Source organism: Urocampus carinirostris, chromosome 3 (assembly GCF_059441175.1).
Source record: "Urocampus carinirostris isolate Australia breed hairy pipefish chromosome 3, RoL_Ucar_1.0, whole genome shotgun sequence".
Classification (NCBI taxonomy): domain Eukaryota; kingdom Metazoa; phylum Chordata; class Actinopteri; order Syngnathiformes; family Syngnathidae; genus Urocampus; species Urocampus carinirostris.
The window spans coordinates 8501856-8517490 of NC_142351.1; the positions used below are offsets into that span (position 1 = coordinate 8501856).

The 15635-nt window shown below is 41.9% G+C and overlaps 1 protein-coding gene and 1 long non-coding RNA gene across 2 annotated transcripts in view; both read right to left on the reverse strand.

The window, feature by feature from the left end:
• Positions 1-7053, reverse strand: LOC148368579 (uncharacterized). The gene is made up of 2 exons (XR_015849942.1): positions 6915-7053; positions 1-337 (listed from the first exon to the last, which is right to left on the reverse strand). It is a non-coding gene; the product is annotated as an uncharacterized LOC148368579 (long non-coding RNA).
• The window catches only part of LOC148368580 (major facilitator superfamily domain-containing protein 6-A-like), a gene marked incomplete at its 3' end in the record, with an annotated part of 22349 nt that continues 13767 nt past the window's right edge, over positions 7054-15635 (reverse strand). Inside the window, exons 5-7 of the mRNA XM_088329710.1 lie at positions 12831-12992; positions 8675-8773; positions 7054-7328 (exon numbers count right to left, since the gene is read on the reverse strand). Coding sequence (XP_088185836.1) covers positions 7054-7328; positions 8675-8773; positions 12831-12992 — 536 coding nt within the window. The remainder of the gene's footprint in view (positions 7329-8674; positions 8774-12830; positions 12993-15635) is intronic.

Genomic DNA, 15635 nt, shown 5'->3' on the forward strand with positions numbered 1-15635 from the left:
TAGTTCTTTGGCTTTTTATTTTTCAAACGATTTCAGGGTGGATTTAAATACTGATGCAGGGAATGTGGAAGACGAGGCAGATGAAAATGGACTTTTACCAAGCAAAACAGTTGATGCAATAGGTTGTTTCTTCATACCAGCAGCCCTTCAAAAAAACCTCAATTAAATAAAGTTGAAATCAATCTCCATCGCAGGAAAGAGGCACTTTGTCATCGGTGCAAAGTTCGGGTTTTTTTTGGGTCTCCTACTCTTTGTTAGAGTTGGCGGGCGCAGTGTGGCCGGCCCCCTCGCCTGCACCGGCGGTGGCGGTCGAGGCCCCCGTTCCGGCGTTAGGAACCTGCGAAGACCGAAAACGATTCGCTTTAGTCCGGGCCAATGTTCCCAGTAATTTTCCTTACGGGTCTGAGCGTTCACACAAAGTCGGTGAGCAACGCTTGAAACAACTGTGAGCAACAATAATCCCAAGTGTGGCAACTAATCCATTATCAAACATGGCTAAAACTTGACATTTTGCTGAGTTTCCCGCAATGCAAAATGATTTTTCTCTTTTGAATGAATTGACTCATGTACGATTGCCTACAAACGTCGTTTCTTCTTACAATTCTTTCACAAGATATCCGTTTCTTTTTATTTCCTGATATATTTTGTCGCATAATATTAACATTTTTGGGGGCTTATTCAGTCGGTTGTAAGATACAGAACTGTCCTTAATCACATTTTTGAGTGGAAGTACAATGTTGGCAACAAGATTCACTTGATATCATTGGAAATTATTGGAATGCAACACAAACTTTTTCTTCTTTTTTCCGTGTTTTTTTTCTACTTTTTTAAAAATTCCTTTAAAAAAAATCTCATTGTGTTTTCTGAGCTGTTACTTTTTTCTTTTTGTTCTCTATTGACTTTTTTCCTACATTTCTTTTTTTTCTGGCTTTTTTCTAAACCTTTCCTTCTTTTTTTCTCTTCCTTTTGTTTCTTTTTTTCTCAGCTTTTCACTCCTTTTTCATTTTGGTATTTTTTTCTTTTTTGTTCTATTCCCCCCTTCCTTTAAGTCATTTTGTGCATCATTTTACATAATATTTGGTCATGTTGGGATGAAAGAAGCAAAAACAACCCGAAGAGCCGTTTAGGACCCGAAAGAGCCGGTTCCTTTTAGTGAGCCGAGCTGAAGGAGCCGGTTCTCGACTATCTCTACTAACTTTACTCAACTTCGTTCCACTTCGACTCGACTTCAAAATACCGCATTTAGGACACAACGCCAGGGGAACCCGTGTATTTTGACCTTCATGCACTGTAACTTTGACTTAAGTCGCTTCTTAATTAGTAATTGTGAGCCCTGATTTTTGTGCGCTGGCTAGATTTTCTTGCGCGCTGAGAATGTGCGAGCAGTGCGCAATTGTGCACGCGCGCAGCTTAGAGGGAGCACTGGTCTGGGCCGATATCAACCACCAAGACAGCGCGCACAGAGTGCTTGCATGCACCGTTGTGATGGAAGTAAACCAGGATTTGTGACTGTAAGGTTTTAACAATTACTACACGGAAATCTAAATCCGAAGACACTTCACGTGTCTTGTCTAATCCCTTACAGTTGGAGCATGTTCAAAAGTCGGAGAAATTTAATCAGCCGAACGACGAGTCAAGTCCACATATCAATTTATTTAGCCGAATCAAAGAGTTGAACAAATCGGGTCTTTGTTGCCGTGCCAATATTACAATTGTGTGCAGTAGACGACAAGGTTTCAGGGTCTTCCTCTGTTATAAAAAATTATAACTATAACCATATTCTCCTTGTTTTATAACCTTATCTTCTCTGTTCCTTTATCTTCTTGGCTTTTTTACCTCGCTGTGAATGTGTGAAACTGGAGTGTCATGCCCAATTTCGTTGTCACAATATGTTAACCCATTTTGTAACAATGACAATAAAGGTATATTATATTCTAAAAAAAATATTCTCTTCTATAATTCATTGCGATGAAATGTTCACGCCCCATAACCAAGCCTCTGGCTGATTGGTCTGTGGTCATCGATGCAACATTCCCAACCATGATTTGAAGAATGAGAGGAGGGGTGATAGGTCATCACCCTCCCGAGAGAATGGTACCAGGCACATACTTCACCACTCCAGGCGAGGTGATGAGTCATTGTTATCTGCACAGAATGGAAGAAAAGGCCCATTCCCAGGCAAAGCGCGGTTCACGACACCCTTCTCTCGGAGTTTGCCCTCAAACACTGAAGTCCGATTTTGGAACAAGTATATTTGACTTTACGTAAAATGAAACAGTGCATAAAATAGCATATAACTTCATGACGCACAAGTGGTAAAGTGGCAAAAAAATTTACACGAGGAAAAGTACTCTTACTTCAAAATAATAGGACGTTTGCATGTCTTCATAAACCTATTATATAAAATACGATGGCGCTTTGGTTTTGATCATGCCAATCAACATTCATTCATAAACACATTCTGTCGTAAGCACAGCGCTGAGAAGCATAGTTATCGCAAAGGTGAGTCCGATTTTCCAAGGGAATCGGATTTAGGCACCACACCGGCTCTTTTTAATGAGCCGAAAAGGCCAGTTATCTAAAAACAGTCGGAATTCCCGTCCCTATAAGTAAACGAGGTGTTTTCGTATTTGCTCAAAATATTTCAAATTCTCTAACATATAAGAACTTATTTAGGTAACGGAAATAGTTACTTTCCCTGGTAACATGTGAAGTTATATACCATTTTATACACTGCTCAATCTTAAATAAGCCAAATATACTTGTCCTAAATCTGACTTCAGAGTTCGAGTGCGAACTCCGGCAGAAGGGTGTGGTAAACCGCGCTTTGCTTTGGTATGTGCCTTTTGTTCCATTCTGTGCAGATAACAATGACTTTTCACCTCGCCTGGGGTGTTGGATATGTGCCTGGCACCGTCCTGTCTGTAGGACGATGACATATCACCCCTCCTCCCATTCTTCAAATCATGGTTGGGAAATTTGCATCCACGATGGCGCGGACCAATCGGCAGAGGCTTGGTCATGGGGCGTGAACATTTCATCGCCATCTGTTATAACATGGGAAAACCCTGGAGCTCCCGGGTCTTCTACACACGATTGTAATTTTGGCACGGCAGAAAGACCCGATTTGTTCAACTCTTTGATTCGGCTAAATCAATTAATATGTGGACTATACTCGTCGCTCGGCTCAATAATTTCTCCGGCTTCTGGACATGCTCCAACTGTAAGGGTTTAGAGACAAGACACGTGAAGTGTCTTCGGAGTCAGATTTCAGGCTAATAAATGTTAAAACCTTACACTTGTTACCTTTATTATAGAGTAATTCAGTTACTAACTCAGTTACTTTTTGAAATAACTAAAAAAATACTATAATTAGTTTCTTTTTTTTTAAGTATCGTCCCCAGCACTACATAAATGCTCATACGTATATGACAACTAGAGAAACACTCTTATACTTAGTAAAACTACAAAAACACTCTCATACTTATGAAAACTCCAGAGAAAAATCTAATAGTTCAAGTACTGAAACATTTTCATGCATAGGACAACTACAGAAACAATATAATGTGTAGGACAACTCCAGAAACACTCTCATGCTTAAGAAAATTACAAAGACATTCTCATACGTAGGCAAACTACATGGACACACATACATATAACAACTAGAGAAACACTCTAAAAACACTCTACACACTAACACACTCATACTTACAGTGGCTTATGAAACTATTTGGCCCCCTTGAATTTTGTGACCTTTTGCCACATTTCAGACTTCAAACATCAAGATATAAAACTGTCATTTCTTGTGAAGCATCAACAATAAGTGGGACACAATCATGAAGTGGAACACACTTTTTTGGATATTTTCAACTTTTCAACAGAGCATCATGAAGAACGAGGAACACACCAGGCAGGACCGAGATACTGTTGTGGAGAAGTTTAAAGCTGGATTTGAACGAGGAACACACCAGGCAGGACCGAGATACGGTTGTGGAGAAGCTTAAAGCTGAATTTGGAAACAAAAAAAAAAATTCCCAAGCTTTAAACATCCCAAGGAGCACTGTGCAAGCAATAATATTGAAACGGAAGGAGTATCAGACCACTGCAAATCGACCAAGATCGGGCCGTGCCCCTAAACTTTCAGCTCATACATGGAGAAAACATATCAGAGATGCAGCCAAGAGGCCTATGATCAGACTGGATGAACTGCAGAGGTCTACAGCTGAGGTGGGAGAATCTGTCCATAGGAAAGCAATCAGTGGTATACTGCACAATTCTGGCCTTTATGGAAGAGTGGCAAGAAGGAAGCTGTTTCTTAAAAGATATCCATGAAAAGTGATGTTTAAAGTTTGCCACAAGCCACCTGGGAGACACACCAAACATGTGGAGGAAGGTGCTCTGGTCAGATGAGACCAAAATCAAACTTTTTGGCAACAATGCCAGACCTCATGTTTGGCGTAAAAGCAGCACAGCTCATCACCCTCAACACACCATCCCTACAGTCAAACATGGTGGTGGTAGCATCATGCTTTTCTTCAGCAGGGACAGGGAAGATGGTTAAAATTCATGGGAAGTTGAATGGAGCAAAATACAGGACCATTCTGGAAGAAAACCTGACGAAGTCGGCAAAAGACTTGAGACTGGGACGGATCCAAAACATAAAGCAAAAGCCACAATGGAATGGTTCACCCAAAAACATATCAAGGTGTTAGAACGGGCAAGTCAAAGTCCAGACCTCAATCCAATTGAGAATCTGTGGAAAGAACTGAAAACTGCTGTTCACAAACGCTTTCCATCCAACCTCAATGAGCTCGAGCTGTTTTGCAAGGAGGAATGGGCCAAAATATCAGTTTCTCCATGTTTAAAACTGATAGAGACATACCCCGAGCGACTTGCAGCTGTCATTGCAGCAAAAGGTGGCGCTACAAAGTATTAACTCAATGGGGCTGAATCATTTTGTACACCTACTTTTTTATTTGTTCAAAAAGTTTAAAATATCCAATAAAGTTTGTTCCACTTCATGATTGTGTCCCACTTAATGTTGATGCTTCATAAGAAATTACAGTTTAATATCTTTATATTTGAAGTTTGAAATGGGGGAAAAAGGTCCCAAAGTGCAAGGGGGGGCAAATAGTTTCGCAAGCCACTGTATGGGACAACTCTCATGAACAGGACTACAGAAACACCATACACAGGACAACTGTGGAAAAAACTCACACTTAGGAAAACTGTAGAAAACTCTCAAACACAACAAAACCAATTCAACACTCAAGTATACGCAGGGTTGGGTAGGGTTACTTTAACTGGATTACTTTCAATGACTTTTGGATTACTCCAATACCAAATATGCTAATAAAAGACAAAAGAAACTAAATGTGAATAAAATGACTCAATTTTGTGCAGGCTTGGGGAGTAACGGAACACATAGAAAGGCAAAAATGATGTTGGCAAGCTGTTTGGATTGATTTTCATTTTGTTTCTGTGGCATTTGATGTTCGTTTTGCCGGAGATCAAAGAGATCAAAGCCAGGAGAGAAAGCTTACCACGTCTTGTGAGTCATCATTTGATTCATATTTAGTTTCTTTTGTCTTTTATGAGCATATTTGTTATTGGAGTCATCCAAAAGTCATTGAAAGTAATCCAGTTTTGCCGGACATTGCATATTGTGCTAAAATGCTAATTCCTCTTATAGAGATCAAAGCCAGCAGAGAAGCTTACCACATGTTGTTAGTCATCATTTTATTCCTACTTAGTTTCTTTTGTCTTGTATTAGCATATTTGGTATTGGAGTCATCCAAAAGTCATTGAAAGTAATCCAGTTAAAGTAACCCTATCCAACCCTGGAAATACTTTAGCATTCGCATGACTGAATCAGTGTACAGTGTTCATTTGACCTGTGAAAAGTGATGAGTCCCGGGGACTCGCATGCTCAAAAATCTATGGGTCCCATCAGAGATCTATGGGTCCCCAAAATTTTGTGTTATATTGAAATTGTAAATCGGCGACAAATATATAATATAAATCTATATATTCATTCAGTTTTAATCATCACAGTTGTTTGGTAATACAAATCAGTTATCACTTCAGATTTTTCAGTTCACAATATTGTACACTATACAAAATAATTTTGCTGAAATATTTATATATTCACGCAGTTTTAATCATCACAGTTAATTGGTAATACAAAGCAGTTATCACTTCAAATTTTTCACTTCATATATTCTTCGTGGTTTGCTGTCCCGCCACAGTTGTAATGCCTTCAATCCATTATCATCCTCCTCATAGCGTAACCAGGAATATAATGGAGTCCATTTTGGCAGAAAAGTCCTTTTCTTGCTCTGAGTTTCTTTTTGTTTATTTTCTTTCGTCGAATCGTTGGCTTCAACACGCGTGTTTTCCTTGCCTCCGCGATCTTCCAAAGAATTTCTCCGCCGTTTTTTCGTGCCGGAATTAATGCCGTTGTTATCACTCTCTGCATTATGTTTTGACTTATTACTGACGCTGAAGAAATGACCAATTATGTGTTGATTTGCGCCTAATACTAACTGTTTTTCGGAGGCATGTCGACGACAAGCACCACAACAATGACATAATCTTGTAACGAGATCTCGTGTGCCGAGATCGGCAAAAACTCGAACCGCGAGACCAAAACGACAATGGCGGATCTGCCTGACGAAAAGTTTGGAGTGCGGTAAATCTTTGTTAAAAAAAAGTAATCGGGTAATAATGACAATTTGTGTCAAAAAAGTTGCGTCCCCAGCAAAAATGATGCGTCTAGGACGCAGGGACGCGGGCAAACCAGAACACTGAGTGTATGTGAGTGTTGGTCCTGATGTGCAGGAGGTAAACCCGGAGTGATCTTAAGACTTTTCACACACCACAAACATGCAAACCCACGTCAAGAAGACTCTCACCTCTCTTCAGCAAAAACGAAGACCGGCAGAAAGAAGAGGAAGCCAGATGTGAGAAGATTGACACCATCGCACAGGAAGTCAACAGAAATTCACACCTCAGGCATGGCGAAGAACCTTAAACTGAAAAAGTTCTCACCTGCGTCTCTCTCGGCGGCTGCCCGTTTTTGCTGGCGTAGACCATTTCTTTGATTTGCGCGATGGCAAAGGCGATGGTGACCCAGGGGGCGCCGGAGAGCACCCAGGCCGGCCGGGCGATGTCCTCTTGATCTTCTTGGTACTTGGTCTTCTTGATGGGGGCCACCGGAGGGTTGAGGGGGACGTTCCCTCGGGGGCTTTGGTTCTCCACCAAGTCGATGGTGGCGATGGGAACCGGGCTTGAGGGAACTGGAATGTTCTCTGCCAACATTTTGTCCTCTGGGAAAAGAAAAAAGACATTTTTTCCCTCTCATATAGATCTCTCATTTTGGAGAATGTGTTGGACATAAAATGCATTACTTCAAGACAAATTCCTTTAGGCCAGAATCTGGTTTTCTGAGAGGACCTTGGAATACCTCAATTTACAGAAATGAAGCCATGTTCAAAGTCCAGCATGAGGGCCATTTATGGCCCCTGGTAAAATTTCTACTGGCCGGCCAGTAGTGTTGAGCACAGTATAGAATAAAGAAATCATAATTTCACCAGATGTGGCAGTAGTTCTATGGCCTTCTTGCCCTGAATTTCGGTGAAAATTTTAGCCCGCTGCATTTCCGACATGGCGACTGTAGATAAAAGAAGAAAAGTTGACTGTGAGGGCCGCAGTTTCCAGGACAAGCGGAAATTGGAATAGTTTTTCACCAAAATCTGAAATAAGTCTGCCTTATTTGCAAAGAGACTGTGGCTGTTTTCAAAGAATATAATATCAAGAGACATCCATCCATCCATTATTTGCACGACTTATCCTCAGTAGGGTCGCGGGGGTGCTGGAGCTCATCCAAGCTATCTTTGGGCACTGGGCAGGGGACACCCTGAACTGGTTGCCAGCCAATCCCAGGGCAAACAGAGACAGACAACTCATTCGCTCATTCACACCTAGGGACAATTTACCCCGGCCAATAAACCTGAAATGCATGTTTTTTGGAATGTGGGAGGACACCGGAGTGCCTGGAGGAAACCCACGCAAGCACGGGGAGAACATGCAAATTCCACACAGTAAGGTTTGATATCAAGAGGCAATGCCAGACAAAACAAGCTGGCTAGTAAACACTAATTAGAAACAAACACTGTGAAAAGGTGAAGCAATTGAAGCTGTTTTAACGACACAGCTTTGAGTCAAATGAAAATGCTACAAAGGCGAGCTACGAGGTCGCGACGCTAATCGCCAAGCACTGCACACTTTTCACGGGGGGTGAATTTATTAGAGACTGTTCCAAGAATGCCAAGCTGAAAACTTGTCCCTCACACATTTTGAGCTCCCCAAATCTGGCCCGTTTTCTGAAAAGTTTGGACACCCCTGCAGTACTCCCTCGCTGAATTGCAGTTTACAAGCAGAAAAGGGGTGGGGCAACTGGTCAGCCAATCACAACGCAGAACACAATGACAAGTAAACCGCGATACAGTAAGGGATTACTGTATACCTCTCGTATCGAGGACATTTTGGAGTACGCCTTGGACACATTCTTTTGCAGGAATGTCAGAAAGAGCCAAATTCCTTCAATCAAGGCCTGAATCCGTTTTTTGTAACCTCGGAATTACTAGTTAGAGACTCGCAGCGCTTCACTAACCATTCCCTTCTTTTTTCCCTGACAGACACTGGATGAGGACGAAGATGAGGAGGATGATGAGGGACGCCATGCCGATGCCCCGGAATGATGCTGCGGCTCCTGCATAAATACAAAACAGCCATTTTCTTTTCCCATTGTTAATAATACCTTGTAAATAAAATCCGATTTAAAAAAAACAAAACAATTTAAATTACCGTCTTTTTTGGACTTTAAGGCACATCAAGAAACTAGGGATGGCCGACATTAGGAATTTTGGTAATGATCCGATCCAAGTAAATACAGCTGCTTGCGAAACTATTTGGCCCCCTTGAACTTTTGCCACATTTCGGACCTCAAACACAAAGATATAAAACTGTAATTTCTTGTGAAGCATCAACAATACGTGGGACATGAAGTGGAATGCACTTTATTGGATATTTTAAACTTTAACAAATAAAAAATAAAAAAGTGGGTGTGCAAAATGATTCAGCACCTTTACTTTCGGTGCATCAAACTCTGTCCAGAAGTTCAGTGAGGATCTCTGAATGATTCAATGTTGATCTAAATGACTAACGGTGATAAATGGAATCCACCTGTGTGTAATCAAGTCTCTGTATAAATGCAACTGCACTGTGATCGTCTCAGAGGTCTGTTTAAAGCCCAAAGAGCATCATGAAGAACGAGGAACACACCAGGCAGGTCCGAGATACTGTTGTGGAGAAGTTTAAAGCTGGATTTAGATTTCCCAAGCTTTAAAAATCCCAAGGAGTTCGGGGGGGAGGCCCGATCTTCGTATATTTGCAGTGGTCTAATACTCCTTCCACTTCAATATTATGAAATGAAATGATCCTCATTTTATATAGCGCTTTTCAAGTCAATGACTTCCCAAAGCGCTTTACAATGTGCTCTACATTTCCCAATAGCGGCCTTGTATTGCAGCCATGTAAGGTGCTAACCTGCTTATTGGGGGTATTAGGGGTTCAGTGTCTTACCCAAGGACACTTCGACATGTAACACGGACGAGCCGGGATTCGAACTGGGATCCCTTGATCCAAAGACGAGCGCTCTACCTCCTGAGCTACTGCCGCCCCAATTACTTCCACAGTGCTCCTTGGGGTGTTTAAAGCTTGGGAAATATTTTTGTTTCCAAATCCAGCTTTAAACTTCACCACAACAGTATCTCGGACCTGCCTGGTGTGTTCCCCGTTCTTCATGATGCTCTCTGCGCTTTAGACTTCTGAGACTATCACAGTGCAGGTGCGTTAATACTTGATTACACACAGGTGGATTCCCCTAATCATCGTTAGTCATTTAGATCAACATTGAATCACTCAGAAATCCTCACTGAACTTCTGGTTTGCTGAACTGAAAGTAAAGGGGCTGAATCATTTTGCACCCCCACTTTTTCATTTTTTTACTTGTTCAAAAAGTTTAAAAATATCCAATAAAGTGATTGTATCCCACTTATTGTTGATGCTTCACAAGAAATGACAGTTTTATATCTTGATGTTTGAAGTCTGAAATGTGGCAAAAGCTCACAAAGTTCAAAAGGGCCGAATAGTTTTCGCAAGTCACTGCACATGGTAGTATTGATCGATCTAATACCGACACTTTAGCTTGGAAATGTCAGGATCATTAAATAATCGAAACACCGTGAAAGCAAAAAAGCAGCAATGTAACGAAAACACAAACACCATATAACAATATCAACAAGACAACTTATATAACTTACACAATATTTTGAAAATGACGTCAAAGGCCAAATAGTGTAAATGATGCAATGTAAAAACCTCTGAGAGTATGAAAATATACTTCTACTACAGGGGTCGGCAACCTATGACACAGGTTAACCAGTGGCAAACGAGCGCACGGCAAAATAACAATGATTTCTTTTTTTTTAAAGCGCATTTATCTGAAATTAAGACATTTTCAGTGGCGCGCAGTGTTATCTAGAGGCTTTACGGTAGCGCCCCTCCCCCTCTGCTTCGTGTGTCGGGGCGTGTCTGCGCCACGCCTCGCAGAGGAGGAAAGATCCGTAACGCAGCCACAGAAACACCGGGGCCGATAAATGATCGAATCATGACAGCTCCTCCAGCGAGAAAATCTCGTTCTTTCCAGCCAGCGTGGACAGATGACTGGGGCTTTGTGCAAAAAAAAAAATGACCGCACTGTTTGTGCATTATGCCTCGAGAGCGTTGTACCTCGCACATCAAGTGTTACACGTCATTACAAAACGAAACATGAACATGTATTCAAGGATGAGTCTGATATGGCAGAGACATTAAAACGCGCTGTGTCCAGGTACGGCAAACAAACACAGACCATGAAGACCTTTGTCACTGCTAAAAACGCCACCACTGAAGCAAGCTATCACATTGCTCACTGCATAGCAAAGCACAGGAAACCATTTACTGATGGCGAATAATTTAAAGAAACGTGTGTGTGTGTGTGTGTCCATGCATCTTCTGCTTTGCTGCTGTTATTTCAAATTTTGATATATTCTCCAATAAGATATCATTGATGAATGGTATGGTAGCTCTCCATATTACTTGTTTTTTTGATTGTAATTTATAGTTGATGAAGAATGGTTAATTCTGGTTGATTCTTGTACTAAGAAGTTAAAGTAATGGATGTCTACAAGCCTTTCCATCCATCCATCCATCCATTGTCTTCCGCTTATCCGAGGTCGGGTCACGGGGGCAGCAGCGTTAAAAGGGAAGCCCAGGCGTCCCTATCCCCAGCCACCTCCTCCAGCTCATCCGACGGGACCCCGAGGCGTTCCCAAGCCAGCCGAGAGACATGGTCTCTCCAACGTGTCCTGGGCCGCCCCCGGGGCCTCCTGCCGGTGGGACATGCCCGGAACACCTCCCGAGGGAGGCGTCCAGGAGGCATCCTTATTAGATACCCGAGCCACCTCAACTGGCTCCTCTCAACGCGGAGGAGCAGTGGCTCTACACCGAGTCCCTCGCGGATGACTGAGCTTCTCACCTTATCTCTAAGGGAGAACTCAGCCACCCTGCATTTCGGCCACTTGTATCCAGGATCGAGTTCTTTCGGTCATGACCCAAAGTTCATGACCATAGGTGAGGGTAGGAACGTAGATCGACCGGTAGATCGAGAGCTTTGCCTTTCGGCTCAGCTCCCTCTTCACCACGACAGACCGGTACAGGGTCCGAATGACGGCAGACGCTGCACCGACCCGTCTGTCGATCTCCCGTTAAGCCTTTCCACATTCATTTTTTAGTTAATTGATGAACAAGAATAATGGAAGATAAATTGATCAAGGATACGATTTCAATGTCTATCCATGTTGTAAATCTGGACTGGTGTTTTATTACAGCTCTGTTGGATATAAAAGAAATGTTGTGTGAGTCATCTTGGTGTGGCACACTGATTTACAATGACATTTGAAAGTGGCACTCCACACCGAAAAGGTTCCTGACCCCTCTTCTTTCTACAGGGATCAGAATGGAGATTTTTATTTTCAGCTGAAATAGCCAGGGTCCAGGAATAAACCAGGGCGGCCAATTTTTCTAACGGCCGCCAGGGTGCGCCAGAGCAATAAAGTTGGAATGCCTTTGGGGTTCAAAAAAAGCGGAAATCCGCAGATCCGCGGAAAATTCAGAGGCGTGTTCAGGAGAGTGGTCAGACATGTAGTCTCTTGTTAGTTGCTTGCTGCGCACTGCTGAACAAGTTGTAATCGCTCACTGTTTGCCTTACTAATCCAAAATGGCCGACGACAGTACAATGGATTTCGTTCTACAGCTTGCTTTGAGCGAGTTGGCTGATATGAGCGACAGTTCGCATATTGACACAGTTAAGGTTATCCTAAACGCAGTGCTGTCTTGCATTGTTCACAAACATTACCAAGACCATATATTACATCGCCAACAGCACTCGTCAGGGTGAGATCCTCTATCTTCTCCACTGTCGACGCCATGTTGGAAATTAGAGTAAGCGTCCTTTCTCCCGCGATTGCTAGCGCACGCGTGCACTCAATAGTAATTGGCCGTTCAGAAGCTCGCGATAGCTCGCGACAGCAATCACCCACTCTCCTGAACACGCCTCTGATCCCTGTTTCTACTACAACAAATGTTTTAGAACAAGCGAGTACAACAAAAAAGAAACTAGTAGTCCAGAAAACTCCATATCCTCGAGGCCAATGCTGAGCTCTTACCGAAAGTTCCGACCAGGAGCCCTCCCACCATGGCCCCGCAGCCGCGTCCCAGTCCCAGATGGAGACCCTGCAGGATCCCCTGAGCGGAGGTCCTCAACGGCGGCGGGACGGCGGCGCTCAAGAAGGAAATGCAAGCCGCCCAAACGGACGCGTGGGTCACACCTGAAAACAACAGTAGAATATTCCGGAAGCTTCGTCTTTGTCGGCAAACGAGAAAACGGCAACTGTGTTTTTTAGGGATCCGCGATAATTAAACAGAACTGATAACGACGAAATTAAATATCGGAGTTATCGGCCTGATGGATTAAAAAAAAAAGCCTGATAATGAGTCAATTTTAGCCACACAATAGTATTCAACCAGCATTTCTGTTCCTCATTAGAATACACTTTGAGTTTCTATAGAAGTAGTAGCACCGTTTGGTCGTGTGTCCTCTCTATATCTTCATAATGAGCACAAGGCACCAGAGTCACATGGCTAAAAATATGTTGACAAACTTGTTCAAGCACTTGGGTTCCTTATTATAATATTTTGATATTGGAAAGTAGTACAGAGTGGCACAACTTGGTCCTGTCTTCTCTATACCTCTTCATAATGAGCACGGAGAACCAGAAAGCTCGACCAGAATCAGTTGCATGGCTCAAAATGTGTAGCCATAAGATTCCAAGTACTTAGGATCCTCGTTATATTTTGATTTTCAAAAGTAGTACAGACTAGCACAACTTGGTCGTGTCTTCTCTATACCTCTTGGTAATGTGCACGAGTTACCGGATAGACATGATAATGAGTCTCTTTTACTCATGCTATAGTACTCAATCAGCTGACACTATTTGTTACAAATATTCTATGCGTTTCTGTTCCTCATTAGAATACATTGAGTTTCTATAGAAGTATTAGCACCGTTTAGTCCTGTGTCCTCTCTACTTCTTAATAATGAGCGCAAGGCACCAGAGAATTTCGACCAATATCAGTCCCATGGCCAAAAATGTGTTGACAAACAAGTTCAAGCACTTGTGTTCCTCATTATAATATTTTGATATTTGATATTGGAAGGTAGTACGGAGTGGCACAACTTGGTCATGTCTCCTCTCTACCTCTTCATAATGTGCACGGGTTACCGGATACACATTATAATGAGTCACTTTTACCCACGCTATAGTATTCGATCAGCAGACACTACTTGTCACAAACATTCTTAACATTTATGTTCCTCATTAGAATACATTTTGAGTTTTCATAGGAGTAGTAGCATCGTTTGGTCGTGTGTCCTCTCTACTTCTTCATAATGAGCGCAAGGCACCAGAGAATTTCGGCCAAAATCAGTCGCATGGCTCAGGATGTGGTGACATAAGAGTTCAAGCATTTGTGTTCCTCGTTATAATATTTTGATATCAAAAGTAGTACGGAGTGGCACAACTTGGTCGTGTCTTCCCTCTACTTCTTCATAATGTGCACGAGGCACCAGAGAGCTGGGCCAGAATCAGTCATATGGCTCTAGATGTGTAGCCATAAGATTCTAAGCACTTAGTTTACTAGTTATATTTTGATTTTCAAAAGTAGTACAAAGTAGCACAACTTGGTCGTGCCTTCTCAATACCTCTTCACCATGTGCAAGAGTTACCGGATTGACATGATAATGAGTCACTTTTAGCCACGCTATAGTACTCAATCAGCTGACACTACTTGTTGCAAACATTCTCAGCATTTTTCTTCCTCGTTGGAATATATTTCGATTGTTTTCTACGAGTAGTGGCACAACTTGGTCGTGTCTCCTCTCTACCTCTATATAAAGTGTGCGAGACATCAAAGATTTCAGCCAGAATCAATTGCATGGCTCAGGACGTGTAGCTGAAAGATTCCAAGCATTCCTCATTTCAATAGTTTGTTTTTTAAATAGTAGTACAGAGTAGCAAAACTTGACCGCGCCTCTTCTCTTTTTCGTAATATGCACGAGGCACCGGAGAGACGAGATAATGCTTTTAGCCATGCTATAATTTTCAATCAGCCGACACCACTCGGTAGAAAGATCCAAAGTCTTTCTGTTCCGCATTAGAATGTATTTAGATTTTCTTTACTAAGTAGAAGCACAGCTTGGTTGTGTCTCCTCTCTACCTTTTTGTAATATAAGTGAGGCACCAGAGAATTTTTTTTTTTTTTTTTTTCATTTTAAACGTGAAACCTAATTTCATACTAATTTATGTTCTATGAAATGTATATATTTTTAATTTTCTGACGTTTTTTTCTTATGTAATCCTAGCTCTTACTTGTTAATTATATAGTGTAAGAAATACACCAACGACTGATTTGGAAATGAGGCCATATAGTCCATATAACACAGTAATTGGTTTTGTATGTTTTGATTTTTTTTTCCAAATAAGCATGCGATTTTAAAAAAAAGAAGAAGGATTTTATCGGTAGGAAAAAACAGTTATCGAGCATCCCTAATCATTTTCAATGGATGGAAATGGGATTCCGTTTTTTTTCTCGGGATGAATCAAATCAAGAAAAGTACCGTAAATTCCGGACTATAAGCCGCTACTTTTTCCCCAAACGTTCAACCCTGCGGCTTATTCAGTGATGCGGCCAATTTATGTAATTTTTCTAACAGCCGCCAGCGACGCTTGAGTACAAAAGGTAAGATTTAGACCGGTGGAATATATGCGCCGAGGAAGACTGCAACTTCTTGGCTTGTGGACAAATTAAATTAGCGTAGAAATATCCTCACCATGCAAATTGCAAAAAGAAAGGCACATGACGCAGCTTTCAAGCTAAAAGTAATCGAGCAGTCCGATAAAGAAAGAAACAAA